Source organism: Puma concolor, chromosome A1 (genome assembly GCF_028749965.1).
Source record: "Puma concolor isolate L17-30 chromosome A1, mPumCon1.1.hap2, whole genome shotgun sequence".
Lineage (NCBI taxonomy): Eukaryota > Metazoa > Chordata > Mammalia > Carnivora > Felidae > Puma > Puma concolor.
The window spans coordinates 170,357,083-170,380,958 of record NC_141667.1 but is presented as its reverse complement, the minus strand read 5'-3'; the positions used below and the strand labels follow the sequence as shown (position 1 = coordinate 170,380,958).

General features: G+C 36.8%; 1 protein-coding gene across 10 annotated transcripts in view; it reads left to right on the top strand.

Annotated features, from left to right (window-relative positions):
* The window catches only part of PCCA (propionyl-CoA carboxylase subunit alpha), a 435,628-nt gene that overhangs the window by 27,178 nt on the left and 384,574 nt on the right, over positions 1-23,876 (top strand). For 9 of the 10 annotated variants that reach the window (XM_086708562.1, XM_086708568.1, XM_086708558.1 and 6 more), the window contains 2 exons: positions 189-236; positions 343-411. In XM_086708562.1, coding sequence (XP_086564688.1) covers positions 189-236; positions 343-411 — 117 coding nt within the window. The remainder of the gene's footprint in view (positions 1-188; positions 237-342; positions 412-23,876) is intronic. The other variant, XM_086708597.1, reaches the window with a different exon arrangement.

Sequence of the window (23,876 nt, the reverse complement as noted above, 5' to 3'; positions counted from 1 at the left end):
ACCAGATGAATTTAGTAGCAATCAGGTTATAGATGAACATACATGTAATATTTAGTACTATTCTAGGAAGTAATTTTTTTTTTTTTTTTTTTTTTTTTTAAGAATCCTGTCCAGTGTTGTGAGAAAACTTGTTTTCTGGTTCCAAAGTGAGAGTAACAATTTCTTATGTGTGTTTTTTCTCTCTTCAGACTTTTGATAAAATTCTTATTGCTAATAGAGGAGAAATTGCATGTAGGGTGAGTGGAATTTTAATCTTATTTTCCATTTTACTTTGTGAATTTTATTAAATCCCTTGAAATATGAATCTCTATTAATAGATAACATTGATATATTTTAAAATAGGTTATTAAAACTTGCAAGAAGATGGGCATTAAGACAGTTGCCATCCACAGTGATGTTGATGCTAGTTCTGTAAGTATATTTTGCTTTATCTGAATGAAGACCTTATTTGGGGTATATTTAAAAGAAAAAAAAAAAGCCTGGGTGACTCAGTCAGTTGAGCGTCTGACTTCAGATGGTCTTGCAGTTCGTGAGTTCGAGCCCTCCGTCGGGCTGTGTGCTGACAGCTCAGAGCCTGGAGTCTGCTTCAGATTCTGTATCTCTCTCTCTCTCCCCCTCCCCTGCTCATTCTCTACCTCTCTCTTTCTCTCAAAAATAAATAAATGTTAAAGTAAATAAATAAATAAAGGTAAAAGATGTAGATTTTCTTCATTCTTGGCCTGAAAAGGGTGTACAGAATTAAAAAACAAAACACCTAATTACTGACTCTTGTATTAAGCAAAATGGAAGTATCATAATGTCTTTAATATGTGTCTTAATTTTTTTTTTTCCCCAGGGTTTTAAAAACCTACATTAGGGTTTAAAAATTGCTTGACAGGGGCGCCTGGGTGGCGCAGTCGGTTAAGCGTCCGACTTCAGCCAGGTCACGATCTCGCGGTCCGTGAGTTCGAGCCCCGCGTCAGGCTCTGGGCTGATGGCTCAGAGCCTGGAGCCTGTTTCCAATTCTGTGTCTCCCTCTCTCTCTGCCCCTCCCCCGTTCATGCTCTGTCTCTCTCTATCCCAAAAATAAATAAACGTTGAAAAAAAAAATTAAAAAAAAAAATTGCTTGACAGATTGCTGGTCACCAAGTAGATTTGGACAAAGCTTGAGAAAGATTCAAAGATTATTGTAATGTTTATATCATGCTGCATTAGGAAAGCACGTTTTCCCACAGCTGAATTCCAGTATCACTAAGGGAATGCTATAATTGTTTAATTTTCCTAAATGCTGTATCGTGTTCGGCTGAAAGGTTGATGAATGAAAGATACGCTAATACTAACTGGACATGAACAAAAGGAATAACATAAAGCCGTGAATGATTTTATTGGGGATTTTTACCACCGCAGGCATTTTTAGCAGTAATAAACTATGAAGGAATAGAAAAAAAACTCTTGAGGAAAGAATGTAAATTATTAGAACTTTAGGGGATGAAATTTAAGTAGCGGTACTTTACGTTACTGTTTTTCATTCTTTTACACTACTTTTGATAACGGGACCTATCGGTGATGTCAGTTTTTATTATACAGAAAGGTAATACAGAGGATTTTCATTGTTTGTGATTTCTTACCTAGAAATGTGTTGTTCATTCTGCTTTATTGCGACTGACTTCCTTTAAAAAACAAACAAAAAAAAAAAAAAACAAAAAAAAGAGAAGCCATTACAAGCTATTCTAATTTCCTGAAAATAAAGGTTAAGTATCTTATCTAGTTTACTTGACAGATACATTTAAAAAGGCAAAAGATTTATGCGATCTGAAGAGAAACCAGAGTATTGACAGATACATTTAAAATAGTCCTCTTCTACTTAAAAAAGAAATTAAATAAATTTATTTTACATATGTGGTTTTTGTTTTTTAATATTGGTTTCTGGCCTCTTTACTAATAATTTGTTTTAACTGATAGTTTGAATAGTAGTTTATATTCCTTACAAGATATCTATGAAATAATGAGAAAACTATTACTTTAATCTGTTTCTTGGTTGGTAAACTAAGACATTTATCAGTAGCAAACTCTTTTAGAAAAAAGTTTGTGTTACCATCAGGCTAGTAATAGATTTAAAATTTTCTCGTCTTGTGTTCATTTTCAGTGTATTAGGTCAGGAGGTGTTTTTCACTCATGCATAAATTGGGAGAGAAAATGGACACTGTTTTTATATCAAGTCTTATAGTAAACTTTAACTTACTTTTCTCATATCAAGATATAGTTCTGTATCCTGTGTTCTCATGGTGACTGTTGGCATGCATGGTCCAAAATTATTTGCATTTTGATTTTTTTCATATGTTTGTATTTCAGTGTTGGTATTATAGTTCCCAACAGCACGACTGCTTTTTCCCATTCTTAATTTTCTAGCTTTGTGTTCTTGTTAGGTAGAAGCTTTGCAGGAGCAATTTGCATTGCGGGTACAGCCCCTGCCTTGGAGAAAGGCTGCCGTGATGGTGTGGTACAAACCTTGTAGGGTCAGAAACTCCTCCCAACCTGTGGGGGGAGTTTCCCAACTGACTGGAAGCAGCCTCCATTAGAGACCATCCCACACTGTCTGTTTCAGCTCCTCCCAGCCCAGAGAGAACCAATACTATCCAATCCCAAAACAACGTAGGAGCCAGCTCTCCCACCTTGAGAGTGTACTTCCGATTTAATAAACTGCTTTGCACTTGCTACTTTCCTTCTGGCTGTCTTTATTCGGGTGTGGATCCTCACGTAAATCTTCTCATGGGGAATCAAGAGACTGAGGCCCCCATTCACACAACCCAGACTCACTCATAACATTTTGATCTAGAGGTACACTGTCACTTTCCAGCCTTTGAAAAAAATGGTTTCAGAAGAGTTGGTCAGAGTTTTAAGATGGTCCTTCATCTTCTTCTAAAGCAGAGATGGTAGTTTTACGTTTTAAAGACTTTTAGTCACTTTTTGCTGAAAGTGGAAATGAGCCTACCAGAGATTATAATACATAATTTAGAATAAGATTTCCTAGGGCCCACAGTGGAGGCAATGCATGATCAGTCAAAACTTCCTCTTAGTGTGACCTACCTTAAGCCCTTTTCTAGAAAGATACTATTTAGGATAATAATGATAGTTAGAATGTTCAAAGTTTAGTTTAGGCCTTAGCACTAGAACCAAATCTATTTGCTTTCTGCATCTCAAGAAAGCCAAAAGGGTGAATTCCTCTAATGGTTTTTTGCTTCCTTAACATGTGACCAAAAAGATGATCATTGTATCCAATGAGCTTTACAATATGGGTAATATGAACAAGTCTTGCTACTTAGATATATTGTTAACATTGCAATATTTATTTTCAACAGGTGAGCATTAAATTTTTTTTAATGTTTATTTTTGAGCAAGAGAAAGAGAAGGAGACAGAGTGTGAGTGGGAAAGAGCAGAGAGAGAGGGAGGGAGACACAGAATCCAAAGTATGCGCAGGCTCTGGGCCATTAGGGCAGAGCCTGACGCAGGACTCGAGCTCATGATCCATGAGATCATGACCTGAGCTGAAGTTGGACGTTTAACTGACTGAGCCACCCAGGCACCCCAGGAGGTGAGCATTTTAAATGTAATTTGGAGTAAAAAATATCTTATATGCTTTATGTTAATTTCATAAATGGAAATGTAAATATTGCAGTAGGAAAATACAACAGTTGATTTTTTTTTTAATGTTTATTTTTGAGAGAGAGACAGTGTGTGTGGGGGAGGGGCAGAGAGAGAGAGGCACACACAGAATCTGAAGCAGGCTTCAGGCTCTGAGCCGTCAGCACGGGGCCTGACATGGGGCTTGAACCCACAAACCGTGAGATCATGACCTGAGCCGAAGTTGGACGCTCAACTGACTGAGCCACCCAGGCGCCCCAACAGTTGATTGTTTTTAAATGGCAAGTTAATATTTTTCACAACTAATTTTTGACACTTAAGCAGGGAGAAAAGGCTAACGGTTTACTACAACTATTAAGTGATAAGTCCTATAAAGAAAACAACCTACCTTATAAATGATGTGTAATGGAAAAAAATTGGCTTTTTAAAGATGATTATGCAGTTTTTCCATTGGTCTCCTTTCCCCCATCCTGTTCTTCAAAATTGTCTTCAATATTCTTGTCTTTTTGTTCTTCCATGTGAATTTTAGGATAAGCTTGCTTACCAAATTAGACACATCCACCCACCAGTTTTTAGCTATTGTGAACAAGACTTCTTTAATAATCTAGTACAAATCTTTATGTAAACATATACTTTGATTTGTCTAAATACCTAGGAGTGGAATTACTTGGTCATCAGGTAGATGAGAGGCAAAGCAACTTTTTCCTGTATGAATAGTAAATCTCTGTCTGGGGAGTAAATAAATATATTTTAGACTTTGCAGATCACATGTTCTGCTGCTTTTACTTATATATACATACATATGACTCTTTAGAAATGTAAAAACCATTTTTAACTTGCAAGCTATAAAATAACTGTCCTTAGATTGGATTTGGCCTGTGGGTGGGTGGTATTTTGTTGACTCCTGGCATTAATAGATGCATATTTAACTGTAAGAAGCTGCCACGGGTGCCTCGGTGGCTCAGTTGGTTAAGTCTGGTTCTTGATTTCGGCTCTGGTCATGATCTTGTGGTTTGTGAGATTGAGCCCCATGTTGAGCTCTGCACTGACAGCATACATCCTGCTTGGGATTCATTCATTCTCTCTCTCCCTCTCTCCCTCCCTCCCTCCCTCCCTCCCCTTCTCCCTGTCCCTCTCCCTCTCCCTCTCCCTCTCTCCCCCTTACTCCCTCTCAAAATAAATAAACTTAAAAAATAAGTGTTAGAAGCTGCCAAATAGTTGTTCTGTATGACTCTGCCACATTTTGCTCTCACCAGTAATGTACGAATGTTCATGTTGCTCTGCGTCCTTGCCTGGACTTGATCTCAGCAGTCCTTCTGATTTTGGCTATTCTGTTGGTGTTCACATGTTATCTTATTGTAGTTTTAATTTAAATTCTCTGATGAATATTGATGATGAGTACCTTTTCATATTAGTGGCCATTTATATTCTTAAGTGTTCAGACATAAAATTGGAAGAGCAAGTACAGTGAGTGCTTATACCTTTTGCTTGGACTCACCAGTTAACATTTGGACACATTTGCTTATAACTATGTCCATATGTATGAGTATAAATATATATTGTGTGTATATTTCTTCTTTTTTTATTTTGCTAAGGAAATTGGAAGTAAGTTACAGTCATGGCATTTCACCCCTAAATACTTAAGTTTTTATTTCCCAGGAAAAGGCTATTCTCTTACATATACCCTACCAAAGCTAGGAAAATTATTAGTAATTCTATAGTATAATACACAGACTGTATTCAAATTTTCCCATTTGTCTCCAAATGTCTTTACTTGTTTTTTTTTTTTAATGTAAGCTTTACACCCAACATGGGTCTTGAACTCATGACCCTGTAATGAAGATGCTCTACTTACAGAGCCAGCCAGGTGCCGCTCCCAATGTCTTTAGTATTTTTTTTTGACCCACAGTTCAGTCGCGGTTCATGAATTATATTCGGTTATTATGGCTCTTTAAAGAGTCTCTTAATCTAAAATAGTCCTCTTCCCTTCTCTCTTTGTTTGATTTTCATGATACCGACGTTTTGAGGAATCCAGGCCAATTGGCTTATAGATAGTCTGGGTTTGTTTCCTCACAGATAGATTCAGTGTAAATATTTTTTTTTTGATAAGAAAACTTCATAAGTGGGGCGCCTTCATTAGGGGGTGGCTCAGTTGGTTAAACGTCCTACTTCGGCTCAGGTCCCGATATCGCTGTGAGTTTGAGCCCTGCGTTGGGCTCTGTGCTGACAGCTCAGTCTGCAGCCTGCTTTAGATTCTGCATTTCTCCCACTCTCACTCTGTTTTGTCTTGAAAGTAAATAAACGTTAAAAAAATTAAAAAAATACTTAAGTGATCCTGTTGTATCAAGAAGTTCATAATGTTGGGTGGTTTTGGTTACACTGATTACTTGGTTGAGGTAATGGTGCATTTTTTCCCCCTCTTTTGAAATTAATTTTTGGGGGTGAATCTTTGAATCCATGTGAATATTTGTCCCCCAACAACCTCTCATCTACTATTTTTCATCCACTGATAAAAAGCATCTGATGCAATAATTACTTTGGTTGCATTTGTCTTGTGCTATCTGTTGAGAAGTCTGTCAGGTCTACTCCATTTTGAATCTACCTTTTTTTCCCCCCTTATATATTTGAATCCCCTTTCATGTCTTACTCATTTTTAACTACTTACTTTTTTAGAATTTATTTATTTTGAGAGAGTGCATGCGCATGTGCTAACCAGGGAGAGAGAGAGAGAGGGAGAATCCTAAGCAGACTCCACCCTGTGAGCACAGAGCCTGATGCGGGGCTTGAACCCAGGAACCGTGAGATCATGACCAGAACCAAAACCAAGAGTTGGGCACTTAACTGACTAAACTACCCAGGTGCCCCTTTACTTATTTTAAAGCTTCTATCATACTGCTGTATTATTCCAAGTTCTTAAGTGTCTACTTCTGACTTCTTACACAATGGATGAGCTTTTCATTTGTGTGGATCTTGGCTTGTGACCTCCTATCTGGTGTCTTTAATGTTGAATCCCAGCATGGTTTGGGTTGCAGATACGGCCTTGTTGGGTGGATGCTATATTTGTTTCTGCCAGACTCTAGGGTACCCTTCTTCTGGTACTAATGTTTCTGTTAACTTATTGGCATGAAGGTTGCTGAATTTTGAGGATAATGGAAAAAACAAAATGAAATGACATATATCCCTCCCTCTCTTGAATAGACCCATGGTTTCTAATTTACAGAGGAGACTTCTTACTTTGAACTACAGCAGATAATTTTATTATTATTTTTTTTATTTATTTAAAAAAATTTTTTTTAAGGTTTATTTATTTTTTTGGGACAGAGAGAGACAGAGCATGAACGGGGGAGGGGCAGAGAGAGAGGGAGACACAGAATCGGAAACAGGCTCCAGGCTCTGAGCCATCAGCCCAGAGCCCGACGCGGGGCTCGAACTCACGGACCGCGAGATCGCGAGATCGTGACCTGGCTGAAGTCGGACGCTTAACCGACTGCGCCACCCAGGCGCCCCATACAGCAGATAATTTTAAATATTTGTCTTCCATGTACTTATTAGATTGACATTTTTCTTCCTTTTCACTGAGGATGTAATCTTTGAGCAGCCTGGCCATATGTAGGGAGTTTTTCTTATAATTTTTAACCCCTTTCTCTGAGAATTAACTCAGTTCTTTAGATTCTCTCCTCCCCCGCCTTTTTTTTTTTTTTTTTTTTTTTTTTTTTTTACTAGATTACCAGTTTATTATAAATGAGTATAGCTCAGAAACAGTCAGTTGGAAGACCTGAGTAAGGGAAGGTATGGGGACAGGGCAGGAAGCTTGCGTACCCTCTCTAGGCACACCGGTTTCCCCCAATTTCCATGTGCTCACCAACCCCGATTCTTGAGATCCCCCTCCCACTCTCCATGATTAGCTGGAATATTGGCTCTGGCAGATGCTGTCTGGCTTTTAGCTTCCTTTTTTGTTTTTGATCCCTGGGGATTGCCTGTAATTTCTTGTAAGCCAAGTTGTTCATTTAAAGGGTGTTTGTTAAATTTAATCTAGGATTTGAGGTGCTTGTAGAGGTGCTTGTAGGGAGGCTTTGCAGATTATTTAGTTGGTTGTTCTTGGATAGTCTTTTTTTTTTTTTTAATGTTTATTTATTTTTGAGAGAGAGAGTGCGCGCATGAGCAGGAGAGGGGCAGAGAGAGAAGGAGACACAGAATCAGAGGCAGGCTCCAGGCTCTGAGCTGTCAGCACAGAGCCCTATGTGGGGCTAAAACTCACAAACCATGAGATCATCATCCGAGCCAAAGTCAGACGCTTAAGTGACTGAGCCACCGGGGTGTCCCAGTGGATAGTCTTAAAAGAGGATGACATCCTGTCTGTTGAGGAAGTTGCCCTGCTCTTTTTGAAAAGTGAAGGTTGATCTAGAGCAGTATCAAAATCGGACTTTACCCAGGATGGCAGTTCACATATGCTGATGGGATTTCTGCAGCTGCGTACAGGGGATGAGTCCACAAGCAGTGGGAAATGGTCTGGGCAGGAGAGGCAAGTGAGAGTTAGGCCTCTTACCAAGTCATGAATTGTCTTTTATGTGTTCTCCAGGTCTTTATTAGTCTTTGGAAAGATGTTTAGAGAATGGTTTATGAAGGAAAAATTGTCCTGGTGGAAGACTGAATCCTGCTGGACTTTTGATAGGGATTGTGTTGTATCTGTACACTAATTTGGGAAGTAGTATTATCTCAACATTCTCAATTCCTCCTATGCATGGACGTGGATATTCCATTTGCTCTTGTTCTAGTTACTGTGGCTACTTTAATTTCAGCAGTGTTTTGTAGTTTTCAGAATGTAAGTTTTGCACTTAACTTTGTTATATTTCGTAGTAAATATTTTAGTAATTTTTATATTAGGATTGCAATGTTTTAAGTTTCAGTTTTTATTGCAAGTTTATAGAACTATAATCAACTTTTGTATGTGATCATTTGTCCTGCAACCTTGCTGAATTTGTTTATTCTTTTATATACGCACACACACATATATATATCTTACATATATATGTAAGATCCTTAAGATTCTCTCTAGAAGACCATGTACAAATAGAGATAGACTAGAGATAGACTTCTTTTGTTTCAATCTGGGAGCTTTTTATTTCATATTAATTTTCTTGGCTTTAACGTTCAGAGTGATATTGAATAGAAGTAGTGAGAGCAAGCATCTTGTTTTGTTCCTCATCTTTGGCAGAAAGCGCTTAGTATTTCACAATTAAGTTTGATTTAGGCTCTGGGATTTTCATAAATTCCCATTATCAGGTTGAGGAAGTGCCCTGGTATTTCTAGATTGTTGAATGCTTTTTTGTGATTGGATATTGGATTATTTCAAATGCTTTTTCTGTGTCGACTGAGATGTCATAGCTTTTGTCTGTTATTCTATTGATATGGTATATTCCATTAATTTTTGGATATTACACACTTGGTCAAGGTGTATAGTTTTTTGTATATATTGCTGGATTCATTTTATTAGTGCTTTGTTGAGAATTTTTCATCTGTGGTTATAAGAGCTATTGGTCTGTAGTTTTCTTGTGATGGCTTTGTTTTGGTATCAGATCTTGGCCTCATATTATGAGTTAGGAACTGTTCCCTCATCTTCTCTTGTTTTGGAAGAGTCTGTGAAGAGTTGGCATTAATTATTCCTTAAATGTTTGGTAGAACTCACCAGTGAAGCCATCTCTGTGGCTTTTTTAATTTTAAATTTATTATTATTATTATTATTATTATTATTATTATTATTATTGAGAGAGAGAGATCCCAGGCAGGCTCCATGCCTAGCATGGAGCCTGACATGAGGCTTGATCTCATAACTGTGAGATCATGACTTGAACTGAAATCAAAGAGTGGGGACACTTAACCAACTGAGCCACCCAGGTGCCCTAAAGACTTTATTTTTAAGTAATCTCTATACCCAATGTGGGGCTTGAACTCACAACCCTGAGATCAAGAGTTGTATGCTCTATCAAGTGAGTCAGCCAGGCACCTGTCTATGGGTGGTTTTTTGATTATTCAATCTCTTATTAAAGGTTTATTCAGATTTTTGATTTCTTTTTCTGTGTCTATAATTTTTTCTTTCTAGGAATTTGTCCATTTCACCTGATTTATCTAGTTTATTGATATATGATTATAGTATTTCCTTATTTTTATTTTTGTAAGTTTGGTAGTGATTTCTTTCATTCCTGATTTTAGGCTTTTAAGAGTCTTTTTTTCCTTGGTCACTTTAGCTAAAAGTTTTCACCTTTATTGATCTTTTCAAAGAGCCAACTTTGATTTCATTGATCTCTATGTCATTTGTATTTAGTCTTTATCATTTCCTTTATCCTGCTTGTTCTGGGTTTATTTATTTATTTTTTAAATAAGTAGGCTTCATGCCTAGCATGGAACCCAATGCAGAGCTTGAAGTTAAGACCTGAGCAGAGATTAAGAGTTGGACGCTTAACCAACTAAGCCACCCAGGTGCCCCTAGTTTTCTCTTTTTAAAAATAGTTTAAGGTAGAAGATTAGGTTGTTGACTTAGTTTTTTTTTTAGTCTAAGTGTTGAGCTGTATAACATTTTTCTCTGTTTAGCTGCACCCCATATGCTTTGGTATGTTTTTCATTTTCATTCCTGAAACTCTTTTCTGACTTCCCTTGTGATTTCTTTTTTGGCCTGCTTATCATTTAGGAGTGTGTTGTTTAGTTACGCATTATTTGTGAGCTTCCCAAGTTTATTTTTGTTACCTGTTTTTAGTTTCCTTACATTTTGGTTAGACAACATGCTTTTTATTTCTGTCTTTTAAAATTTGTTGGTGTTTGTTTTATGGCATACCATATGCTCTGTCCTTGAGTTCCATGTGAACCTAAGAATGTCTGTTTTGCTGTTTATGGTTCTCTCTAGATGCCTTTTAGGACTGGTTGGTTCATAGGGCTGTTTAAGTCTTCTCTTTCCTTGTTGATCTTCTGTTCTATCCATTACTGAAAGTGGGGTTTAACATGTTTGTAAAAAGCTTCTTAAAATGTTAAGTATGTATTTTGTTTTGCTCAGAAGACAAAATCGGTGACAAGTAGTTATAGGCCTGTAACTCTGTGCATGAAAGAGCCTGAATAAGGTAAGAGATCATTGACTAAGGAACTCTAGGCTGTCATAGAAGTAATGAAGTAGGGTGCTTGGTGTAGAGATTCTCACAAGAATTCTTCGCAGTTTTCAATAAACAAGAAATTTTGACATGAATTGTTATAGACTTAAGTAAAAATAGATTTCCTTTTTAAAAAATGTTTGTTTTTTAAAGGTTTCTTTTTTAAAATCTGGGCAAAGATGGTAAGCGAAAAATAAAACAATGACTGTCATATGTTGATAGAAAAATCCCAAGTAATAGGAAAATGGAATAAAATAATTTACTTAAATAATGTGCTGCAGCCACATGGAGTGTATTCATGACATTTCAGTATGGTTCAAAATTAGAGAATATTAATATATTAATAAGTTAGTAGAGGAAAACTAGATGATTATTCTGATAAAAGCCTAGATGTCATTTAAAAGAAATTCACTGTCTTTGTAAAATCCTTAGTAAAACAGGATTAAATACATGCTGCCTTCCCATAATAAGGTTATACCTCATAGGAAGCATTCTCATGAAATTCAGGGTAAAGGCTGATAAATTTATTCTCACTACTGTTATTTAACAGCATTCTAAAAGTGCTAGGTAGTGTGTTAGGCAAATGTAAAATGGTGGACAGGAAAGGCAGAAATAGTAAGATTGTATTGAGTTTCTAGTTATGTAGTTAACTGAATAACTATTTAGAAACATAAAAAACCATCTCTATGGTTGTTAAAAAATAAATCTATAGTTTTCCTATATGTATCATCAACAAAGTAGCAAATACAACTGGCATGCCTGGGTGGCTCAGTCAGGTAAGCGTCAGACTTCAACTCAGGCCATGCATGGTCTCACAGTTGGTGAGTTCAAGCCCTGCATCGGGCTCTCTGCTGTCAGAGAGACAGACTGCTTTCTCATCTCTCCTCTGTCTCCCTCTCTTTCTGCTTCTCTCCCGGACACATACGTGCTTTCTCTCTTTCAAAAATAAATGTAAAAAAATACAGCTGAAAATGTATAGCTTCATAGAAACAGTGGAAAAGGTAAAGCACTTGATATGAAATCTGTAGGACTTATAGGAGGACTTATTTTTGTATAGGGAAATTGAATAGTGTAAATACTAGTTATTTGAAAGTTTATGTACATTTCTCTATTAAATTCTAATGCAGTGTAATGGGGGGGGGGATGACAAAGGAGTAGTAAATTTGCAGAATGTCCTAGAAAAGTCAGTGGAAAATTGAAGAGGGGACCAACCTAACAGATACTAAAGTACATTTTAATACCTTTTCATGCAGAAATAACCAGGAGCACACCATAAAATTTTGGAGCAAGAAGAGACAGGTCTGTGGAGTAAATTCATTAGATTTTAGGCAGAGGGCTGATATGGGAGAATTTCTTGATTTGTTGAAGAGAGCCTTATTAATATGAATATTGACTTAGAAGGCAGGAGAGGTAGATTCTAGGGGTTTATGCCACTAATTTGTAATTGTAGGTATTCCCAGAGAAGTTAAGAAATATAAAAGATGAGAAATGTTTGGATTTAGTGACTAGGACTTTTCTAAATGGGAAGGTGGATCCTACTTCTTTAGTTTGGTGAATAGTGGGAATAAAGAATTTGCAAACATAGAGGTTGTACTCAAAATGCATGTTAGATAACTATTTATTTTTATAACTTTGTTTTTAAATAAGAAGATAGTATGCTTTCCCGTAAGAAATAGCAAAATCTTATTATATTTGTATCAAATCTCTGAAGTTAACATTTTGATTTTTCTTAAGATGGACTAAATGATTCTGTGCTATAACCTTTCGCTATATTTTCTATGTAGACTTCTAAATTGAATGTATCAATGTTTTGTTGCTTTGTGTTCAGTGATGTTGGATGTAAATGAGAAATGCCTAATATTTACTACTTCAGAATCCAAACTTAAAATCAGGGAAGTAGCCATTGTGACTCCCATCTTGGTCAGACAGCCTGCTGTTTGAAGTATGATTCCTGATGTGTATTGTAGTCTTACCCTTAGGATTCAGTAATGAGATTGAGCGGGGTTTCCTGTGAGCAGTCTGGGATGATTGACAGTAAGGTGAGGGGAATCATCACTTAGCATGCCTACCCTTGATAATATTTCCCTGCTGTCTGGGGAGGTACTAAGGACAAATAGGACTTCGTGATGTCTATGTAATTAGTGTACGTTGGTTCCAGCTGAACAAACTGGAGGGTAATGATCAGGTAAATGAAGAAGGAATACATTAATGTAGGCTAAGGTATAAAAGACCTTAGGGAAAACGTTATAAAAATTTTACGGGGTTGTTAGAATATGTGTTTTGTTTTTATGTATATCTTTATATATTTATTATTTTTGTTAGAATATCTTTAGTTTTAGCTGTATGAAAAGCAGTTTAAAGGTAAAAACCTCATGCATTAACTTTTTCTCACATGGTTTAGTTTTTAGGATATTTTCAACCTTTTATTATTTGGAAAGGAGTTATGAGTTCTTGAGTTAAAATACATTTCACAATCCGTTAAGGACTTCTTTACAATCAATGTAGTCATTGATCCTTCAAATTGGAATAAAGAAGTAAAGGGCAGGTTTGTAAAACTTTTGGGTGATAACTTAATTCAGGTGACCATTTATTGTATGTGTGTGTAGTTGAGATGGTATATTTATTTATTTATTTTTATTTTTTTATTTTTTATATTTTGAGATGGTATATTTAAATAACATTTTCTTAAATAGCTTTTACTAGTACAGAATACTTTAAGATGATGTTCGTGAGGATCCATGTTTCCCATTTGGTCTTATTTCATTCAGAAACATGGCCAATTATTTAGATTGTGTTTAGAAAATGCAAGATTTAGAAAGTCTATAGGATTCTTAAATCATTTTTTTGAAAAAATATGGTCATTGTTCATCACCAAGTATTCTTATCAGCAGGATAAAGTTGCACAGTAAAGCCTCTGATAGTGATTGCAATACTGTATTTAATGGGAAGGGAGGAATTGGCTTCATTATTGTGATATTTGGACCTTGGGGTTCTGGTGATTAGGTTTTTAAAGAGTTTTTAAATGGCATACCTGCTTTAAAACTTGTTATTGCTCACTTTTCTTGTAAAACATAGTGCTTTCAGTAACCTTTTTGGATTTAGAATACAATGTATCAACCTTTGCAAATTTAAAACACTAGACTTGACCGTGAGAAACTAATCGGGAGAAGAAAGTATATGAAATGTTCAGACGTTTCTTCTCTTTGCTTTTATTGTCCTTGGAAAAACATATTTTGCAGAAACATTATACTATATCAATTTAAAATGTTTTGATTATCTTTGGCTTGGCTAAATTACTTTCTCTATATTTTTGGGTAAAATGGAATAGGTTAGGATTCCTGGTTAGGGATTTGTTCACATTAATATGGCTCATCAGGGACATTATATTTAATTGGAGGTCCTGCAGAATAGTAGCAGGAGGCTGAAGAGAATGATTTAGCATTAGCAATGGCTCGTCTGGGAGTTGTGCACTAATCAAGGAGCTTGAGTGCTAGCAGTGGGGATGATGGGAATTATGACGATTATGACATGTAAGCATGTCTGTGTGCGAACTGGACGGGCAATGAGTTAATCAAGAAGTATATTAAATGGCTCCCATGCTGATTCATTATCATTTACCATAGTGCCTGTCAGTTGTGTATTTAAAAAATACAATTATTGCTGAACTCAATATGTATAAATTCAGCCACTATTCTTCGCTTTTCAATAAAATACCCTCAAATTACCTAATACATATAAAAATGGAAAAATGAACCAACCCTGCTGACTGTGTGATTTGGGTATTATAATATCTTTTTTTTTAAACACTTTAGAGTTAACCCTTAATTTCAGATTCATTTAAAACCTTGTTTACTTTGCCCTTTCATATATTCGTTTAAATACCCTGGCTTATTTCTGCTGCATACAAAGTTTGGGTTCAAAAAAAATAATCTTTTCAAGATGAAAAATAATTCCAATATTTGAGAAATATATTAATATTTAAGGCATGAAGCTGCAGACAAATCAAGGCATTAATCTTTTCTACCATCAAAATGCTCCAAAATCAGGGGGGTGGGCGTGGTGGTGGTAGAAATTTCCTTTGCTCTAGTGGGTGGTCTCTTTGTGCCAGGTAGACCCATTCTGTGACCAGCATGGTTAGAGCCATCTGTCATGAAACTATCAGTTAGAAATGCTAGAAATGTACATATTTTGGGGGAAATGGAACCAATAAATTGAATTCCTTTTAGAAAATAAATTGAAATACAGCATAAATCCATGAGCAAACTGGATTATATCTATAGGCAAATTTATAGAGTTACTGTACAGATGAACACACACAGTTTCTTTCTTTTACTGTAAGCACTGCCAAATTTAATAAAAGTTTCTACCAAACTGTGACCTTCATGTATTAAACTTAATTAAAGCAATATTATGGGTACTACTCAAAGTGTTAACCTGTGGGTGGTTGTTACTGAAATCCATTATCTATGGAGTCAGTGTTAGTGGTCAGCTGCATCAAAAATAAAACTTGCAACCAAGACAGTCCCTTGGGTGCTGTGAGCTCAGCAGGTTAAATTGTCAAAATCTGTCAAAGCTGCTTAAAAGACTATTTTAAACCCCCTGGAGTTCAAGGTACACCAGCCATTACAGTCAGGAAGGACTATGACTTTATTTAGCAGCAATGTGAAAATTACATTTGGACAGGAAAAAAGGATTTATATCCATATCTTCATGTATGAATTACTTTATTGACATGTGTTTGGGTACTTGCTATTTAACTTAAACATTAAAAAAAAGTTGGACTTTGAAAATTTATTTTGAGAGAGAGCACACATGCAAGTGTGCAGGTAAATGCACGTGTGTTTGGCAGAGGGACAGAGGGGTGGGAGGGGGGAGAGAGAATCCCAAGCAGGCTCCATGCTTGTCAGTGCAGAGCCCCAAGTGGGACTCAATCTCCTGAACCATGAGGTCATTTTCTGAGCTGAAATTAAGAGTATGGCGCTTAACCAACTGAGCCACTCAGGTGTGCCTCCCAACTTTTAATCTATGGAAAGTAAGTTGTGAAGATTTTCCTTTGTAAATTGGAAAAGAGTATCCCAAGACCTTCTCAATTTTGTTAACAAGAACTTTGACCTTTCAATGATATTAAAAATTTTAATTTAAGACCAAAACACACTGAAATATTGAGTATATATATTTGTATATTTTAATAATTCTGATAAATTTAAACAGCATAATTTGAAAAAGAACATTGTTTCAGTATAGTTAATGCCTGATGGTGGGAAAAAGTACTTAATTGTGGATTTTTCTTCAAGCATCTATTTAAATAGGCTTAGAAGTTCTGTAGTCTTACTGAAAAACATACATAAAAATATTTGAAAACCTAGCTTACCTTCATAAATGTAGTATTTATTATTTTTAAAGATTCCAGTATAATTAACATACAGTTTATGTTTCAGGTGCATAATGTAGTGATTCAACAATTACATACACTACTCCGTGCTCACCAAGTTAAGCGTACTCTTAATTCCCTTGACCTGTTTCACCCATTGTCTCACCCACCTCCCCTCTAATAGCCATCAGTTCATTCTCTATATTTAAGATTAAGGCTGTTTGTGTGTGTGTGTACACATAACCACATCATCTTTACCCATGCATCTATCAATAGATAGATTTGGCTGCTTCCATGATTTGGTTATCATAAATAATGCCACAGTAAACATAGCTGTGCATATATCCTTTCAAATTAATGTTTTTGTATTTTGGGGGTAAATACCCAGTAGTGGAATTACTGTATCATATAGTAATTCTATTTTTAATATTTTGAGGAACCTCCATAATGTTCCACAGTGGCCGCACCAGTTTGCATTTCTATCAGCAGTGGGTGAGGGTTCCTTTTTCTCTATATCCTCCCTAAAACTTATTTCTTATCTTTTTTCTTCTTAAGATCTTATTTTAAGATTTATTTATTTATTAGAGAGAGAGAGAATGAGAGAATGAGAGGGGGGAGGAAGAGAGAGAATCCCAAGCAGGTTCCACACTGGCAGCACAGAGCCCAACGTGGAGCCCAAACCCATGAACCGTGAGGTCATGACCTGAGCCGAAATCAAGAGCTGGATGATCAACTGGCTGAGCCACCCATGTGCCCCTCTTGAGATCTTATTTGTAAGTATTTTCTACACCTAATGTGGGGCTCAAACATATAACCCTGAGATCAAGAGTAGTGTGCTCTACTGGCTGAGCCAGCCAAGCACCCCGTGACAACTTAATACTAGCCATTCTGACAGGAGGGAGGGAATTCTCATTGTTTTCATTTGCATATCCCTGCAGATGAGTGATGTTGAGCATCTTTCTTTTCATGTGTCTGTTGGCCATCTCTTTGTCGTCTTTAGAGAAAGTCTGTTCATGTCTTCAGCCCATTTTAATTGATTATGTGGGTTTTTTTTTTTTTGATGAATCTTAAGATCTTTATATATCTTTGGATACTAACCCTTTATTGGATATGTTATTTGCAAATATCTTCTCCCATTCAGTAGGGTTTTTGTTGTTGTCATTTGTTTCCTCTGCTGTGCAAAGCATTTTATTTTGATGTACTCTTGACAGTTTATTTTTGCATTTGTTTCCTTTGCCTCAGGGACCTATCTAGAAAAATGTTGCTACAGCTGATGTTAGAAGAATTACTCCCTGTGCTATCTCCTAGAATTTTTGTGTATGGTGTAAGAAAGTGGTCTAGTTTCATTCTTTTGCATGTAGCTGTTCAAGTGTTCCTAGCATAATTTATTGAAGAGACTGTCTTTTTCCCATGGCATATTCTTGTCTCCTTTGTTGACTATTAATTGGCCATATAATTATGGGTGTATTTCGGGATGGTTTGTTCCATTGATTTATGTATCTGTTTTTGTGCCAGTACCATACTGTTTGGATTACTACAGCTTTGTAGTATATATTGAAATCTGGGATTGTGATACCTCCAGTTTTGTACTTCTCTTTCAACATTACTTTGGCTATTCAGAATTTCTTGTGGCTCCGTACAAATTTTAGGATTATTTGTTCTGTTTCTGTGAAAGATGCTATTGGTATTTTGATAGAGATTGCTTTAAATCTGTAGAATCCTTTGAGTTGTATGGACATTAGTATTTGTTCTTCTAATCCTTGAGCAGGCATGTATTTCCATTTGTTTGTGTCCTCTTCAGTTTCTTTCATCCGTGTTTTATTGTTTTCAGAGTATAGGTCTTTCACCTCCTTGGTTAAATTTATTCTTAGGTGTTTTATTATTTTTGCTGCAATTGTAAATAAGAGTATTTCCTTAATTTATCTCTTTCTGCTACTTCATTATTAGTGTATAGAAATGTAACGGATTTCTGTATATTGATTTTATGTCCTATGACCTTACTGAATTCATTTATCAGTTTTAGTAGTTTTTTGGTGGAGTCTTTAGGGTTTCCTATCTTCTGCAAATAATGAAAGTTTTACTTCTTCCTTATCAATTTGGATGCCTTTTATTTCTTTTCCTTATTTGATTGAGGTGGCTAGGCCTTCCAGTACTATGTTGAATAAAAGTGGTGAGAAAGGATATCTTTGTATTGTTCCTGATCTTAAGGGAAAAGTTCTTAGTTTTCCATCATTAAATATGATTTTAGCTGTAAGCTTTTCCTATATGGCCTTCATTGTGTTCCCTCTAAACCTACTTTAAATGGATGTTGTATTTTGTCAAATGCTTTTTCTGTATTTATTGAGCTGATCATCCAGTTTTTATCTTTTGTTGATGTATCACATTGGTTGATTTGTGAGTATTGAACCACCCTTGCATCTCAGGAATAAGTCCCATTTGAACGTGGTGAATGAGTTTTTAAAAATGTATTGTTCAATTCAATTTGCTAATGTTTTATTATTATATCTTAATTTTTTTAAATACTTTTAAGAGAGAGACAGAGATGAAGAATGAGCAGGGAGGGGCACAGAGAGAGGGAGACACAGAATGTGAAGCAGGGTCCAGGCTCTGAGCTGTCAGCACAGAGTTCAACATGGGGCTCTAATTCACGAACTGCGAGATCATGACCTGAGCCGAAGTTGGACGCTTAACCCACTGAGCCACTCAGGCACCCCTGATTTGCTAATATTTTATTGAAGATGTTTTTATCCATGTTCGTCAGAGATACTGGCCTGTAGTTCTTTTTTTCATAGTGTCTTTATCTGGTTTTGGTGTCCAGGTAAGCTGGCCTCACAGAATTTGGAAGCTTTTCTTCCTCTTTTATTTTTTGGAATAGTTTGAGAAGAGTAGGTATTAACTTGTCATTAAATGTTGGGTAGAATTCACCTGTGAAGCCACCTGGTCAACTTTTGTTTGGGAGTTTTTAGATTACTCATTCAGTTTCGTTGCTGGCTATTGGTCTGTTCAAATTTTCTATTCCTGGTTCAGTTTTGGGAGGATATATGTTTCTAGGAATTTATCCATTTCTTCTAACTTGTCCAATTTGTCAACAGGCAGTTTTTAAAAAAAACTTTTATATATATAGACAGAGAGAGAGAGAGAGAGAGAAAGAGAGACATCTCTGCACCCAATGTGGGGCTTGAACTTACAGCCCTGAGATCAAGAGTTGCATGCTCTACCAACTGAGCCAGCCAGGCACCCTGACATACAATTTGTCATAATATTCTTTCATAATCTTTTGTATTTCTATGGTGTTGGTTGTTATTTCTCCTCTTGCACTGCTTATTTGAGTCCTTGCTCTCTCTCTTTTTTAATGATTCTGGCTAAAGGTTTATTAATTTTGTTGGTCCTTTCAAAGAAACCAGCTCCTGGTTGGATTGATTTTTGTTCTTTTTCTTTTTTTTAGTTTCTATTTTGTTTATTTCTGTCTAATCTTCATTATTTCCTTCCTTCTGTTTTGGGGTATTGTTTGTTGTTTTTCTAGCTCCTTTAGGTGCTTAGGATGTTTATATGAGATTTTTCTTGGGGCATCTGGGTGGCTCAGTCGATTAAGCATCTGATTTTTGATTTCAGCTCAGGTCATGATCTCATGGTTTGTGGGATGGAACCCCATGTAGGGCTCTGTGCTGGCAGAGGGATTCTTTCTCTCTCTGTCCCTTCGCTGTTTGCTCGTGTGCTCTGTCTCTCAAAATAAACATTTAAAAATTTTTTAAAAAAATGAGATTTTTCTAGCTTCTTGAAGTAGGCCTGTATTGTTATAAACTTCTGTCTTAGAGCAGCTTTTGCTGCATCCTGATGAATTTGGACCTTTAGGTTTTCATTTTCATTTGTCTCCATGTATTTTTTAATTTCTTGGTTGACCTGTTAGTGTTTAGTAGCATGTTATTTAACCTCCGTGTATTTGTGTTCTTAACAGAGTTTTTCTTGTGGTTGATTTCTAGTTTAATTGGAAAAGATGCATGGAATGACTTTGATCTTTTTGAATTTTTTGAGACTTGTTTTGTAGCCTAATATGTGATCTGTTGGAGAATGTTACATGTGCACTTGAAAAGAATGTGTTTCCTGTTGTTTTAGGATGGAATGTTCTGAATATATTGGTTGGATCTATCTGGTCCAGTGTATTATTCAAAGCCACTGTTTCCTTTTTGATTTTCTGTTTGGATGATCTATCCATTGATGTTAGTGGGGTGTTGAAGTCCCCCACTATTACTGTATTACTATCTATTACTTCCTTTATGTTTATTACCTGCTTTATATATTTGAATGCTGCCATGTTGGGTGCATAAATATTTACAATTGTGTATCGTTTGTTGAATTGTTCCCTTTATGATTATATAGTGTCCTTCCTGTCTCTTGTTACAGTCTTTGTTTTAAGATCTATTTTGTCCAATGTAATTATCACTGCCCCAGCTTTCTTTTTACTTCCATTTGTATTATAAATGCTTTTCCATCCCTTCTCTTTTAATCTGCATGTGCTTCTGGGCCTGAAATGAGTCTAATGTAAGAAGCATATAGATGGGTCTTAGTATTTTTTATCCATTCTGTCACCCTATTTTTTTTGGTTGGAGCATTTAGTCCATTTACATTCAGAGTAATTATTGATAGGTGTGTACTTACTGGTATTTTGTTACTTGTTTTATGGTTTTGTAGTTCTTCTCTGTTCCTTTCTTCTTTTGCTCTTCTCTTTCACAGTTTGCTAGGTTTCTTTCTCTAGGATTTCTTTCTCTTATTTTTTGCATGTCTATTACCAGTTTTTGATTTGTAGTTACCATTCAGTTTATATATAACATTTTATGCATATAGCAGTACATATTAAGTTATTGGTGGCTTAAGTTTTTATCCATTCCCAAATCACTTAGTCCTTTCAGCCACATTTTAGGTATATGGTGTCATACTTGACATCCCTTTGTTTTGTGAATCCCTTGACAGATTTTTAAAAATCTACTTAATTTTCCTGCTTTTGTACTTCCTTTTCTTACTCCTATCTTTGGTTTTTCCTTTCTACTCAAAAAGTTCCCTGTAACATTTCTTCTAGGGCTGGTTTAGTGCTCATGAATTCCTTCAACTTTTGTTTTTGGGAAACTTTGTCTCTCCTTCTATTCTGAATGACAGCCTTGCGGATAGAGTGTTCTTGATTGTAGGGTGTATTGTTTTGTTTTGTTTTTTTGTTAACGCTTGTGTATATCATGCCATTTCCTTCTGGCCTGTAAAGTTTCTGCTGGTCAGTCAGCTGATAGCCTTACGGGGTTTTCTTTGTATGTAACTGTTTTCTTTTCTCTTGCTGCTTTTAAAATTCTTTATCACTACTTTTTGTTACATTAATTACTACATGTCCTGATGTGGACTTCCTTGAGTTGATTTTGTTGGGGGTTTTTTGTGCCTCCTAGATCTGGATGTCTCCTTCCTTCTCCAGATTCAGGAAGTTTTCAGTTATTATTTCTTCAAATAATTTTTTTGCCCCTGTTTCTCTCTTTCTTTCTTCTGGGATCCCTGTTATGCAAATGTTATTATGCTTAATGGTGTTGCTGAGTTCTCTTAGTCTGTTTTCATTTTTAGTTATTTTTTTGTTTTTCCTGTTAAGCCTGATTGATTTCCATTACTCTTTCTCCAGGTTGCTGATCGATTCTTCTGCTTCCTCTAGTCTAGTATTTATTCCTTCTAGTGTAGTTTCAGTTTCATTTACTGAGTTCTTCATCTCTGATTGGTTGTTTTTCTTTGTGTTTGTTGAGGGTCTGACTAAAGTCCTCTACTCAAGTCCAGTGAGTATCTTTATGACCATTACTTTAAGTCCTCTTTCAGGCATATTATTTCTATCTGTTCCATTTTGCTCTTTAGCTGTGATTTTTTTTGTGTGTGTCCTGTTTTTTATTTGCCATACATTCCTCTGTTTCCTCATTTTGTCTAACTCTCTGTGTCTGTTTCTTTGTGTTAGGAAAATGAGCTATGTCTCCTGCTCTTGAAAGTAGTGGCCTTATGGAGAAGAGGTCCTATAGTACCCTGCAGGGCAATGTTCTCTGTTCACCAGAATCTGGCATTTCAGGAGTGTCTCCTGTGTGTGTTGTGTGCGCCTATTAGGACTGAACCACATTTGCCTTCAGTCCAGTCATCTTCAATGACTCTTTGCCTGTTGTACTTAGCATTTGGTCCTTGTGTTACCAGGACAGTCTGGGGTCAACTTGGGTTTGAGTTAAGGCAGAGTAGGCATTTGTCAGAGCTGCAGTAACACTGAAGTGTAGGATGCTTTCTGTGCTGTCCCCTGAGGTACTTTTGTTAGTGGGAACGGCCTGCAGTCAGACCACATGTCTGCCCCTGTTCCACTGCTGGGGCCACAGCATGTGTCGTTCTCTTCCCCTCTCTCTGGGTCTGGAATTACTTTGGAGTGGTGCTGGCACACTAGGGGCTGCTTGCACACTGCCACCTTTGTAGCACCACTTTGGATGGACTCCTGCCAAGGGTGTGTTAGATGGGTTGGTTCCTAGGAGAATTTGGGGCATGGTGTGGGGTGCCAGCAAGGTCTGTGCTGGTCTGCTGTAGGAGAGCCCCTTCAGTTGTCTGGGAAACTCCTTCCCAGGCTGATTGCATTGGAGGGGGTAGATCTGCAGAAGCTCGTGTGTCCGGGCATGGCATTAGCAAACTAGGTTTAGAGTGTTTACCCTGTGCTTCCTGCAGATGTCTGTGTATTGTTGCTGGGGAGCAGGGGAGGGAAATGGCACATGCCACCTCTTTTGTTCTTGGAGAAGGCTTCCAAAGATCCCTGCCCCTCCTGCACACACTGAGATTAGTCAGCAAATCTCCCTTGCATATCCCCTAACAGCTTTTCAAACTGCTGCTTCTATGTTGTATCTCATTGTGACTCTATTGTGCTGTGTCTTTAAGGGCAGGGACTTAGTTTCCTACTGCCCTCCCACCTTGCCCAGAGCCAGGCCCACTGATGTTTAAAGTTTCATTTCTGGGTGGCTCAGTTGGTTACTGTCTGACTCTTGGTTTCTGCTCAGGTCATGATCCCAGGATCATGGGATTATTGAGCCTTGTGTCAGGCTCTGCACTGAGTATGGAGTCTACTTGAGTTTTCTCTCTCTCCCTTTGCTCCTCTTGCCTGCTTGTATTCTCTTGCTCTAAAAAAATATTAAAATATTTAAATTAAAAATAAAAAGTTTCAGTTGTTAAGCCCCATTTACTGTAAGAATTAGCGAACGTTAGGTCCTTATGGCTCTCAAAGCCAAATGTTACAAGATTTGTCTTACCAGTGTGGGTCCCCTGTGTCTGGGGGTGCCTGGTGTGAGGTCTGTTCCTCTCCCCTCTCTGTGTCTGCAGCATCCTTGCCTCCTGCCGATAGTCCCTCAGGTCACAGGTCAGGTCACTGACCATGTCTCTGCCTTTCTTACCTTCTTTGTTGTGGCCTGTTCTCTACATTTAGCTGTGGAGAGTCTGTTTTGCCAGGCTTCTGGTTGTTTTCTGGTTACTTTCTAGTGATGTGGATGTTACCTATATGTGTGTATACATGGGATGAGGTGAACCTTGGATTCTCCTACTCCACCATCTTTACTGGAAATAAATACATTATTTTTGATATTGCAGTGTTTATTAGACCATGATTTAACCTTGTATCTGTTGCAGCCTCCCTCATTTAAGACTTCTTAGTGGAGGGAAAGATACAATCACTCCAGGTAATAACTATCACTTATTAAATATCTACAATATACGAATG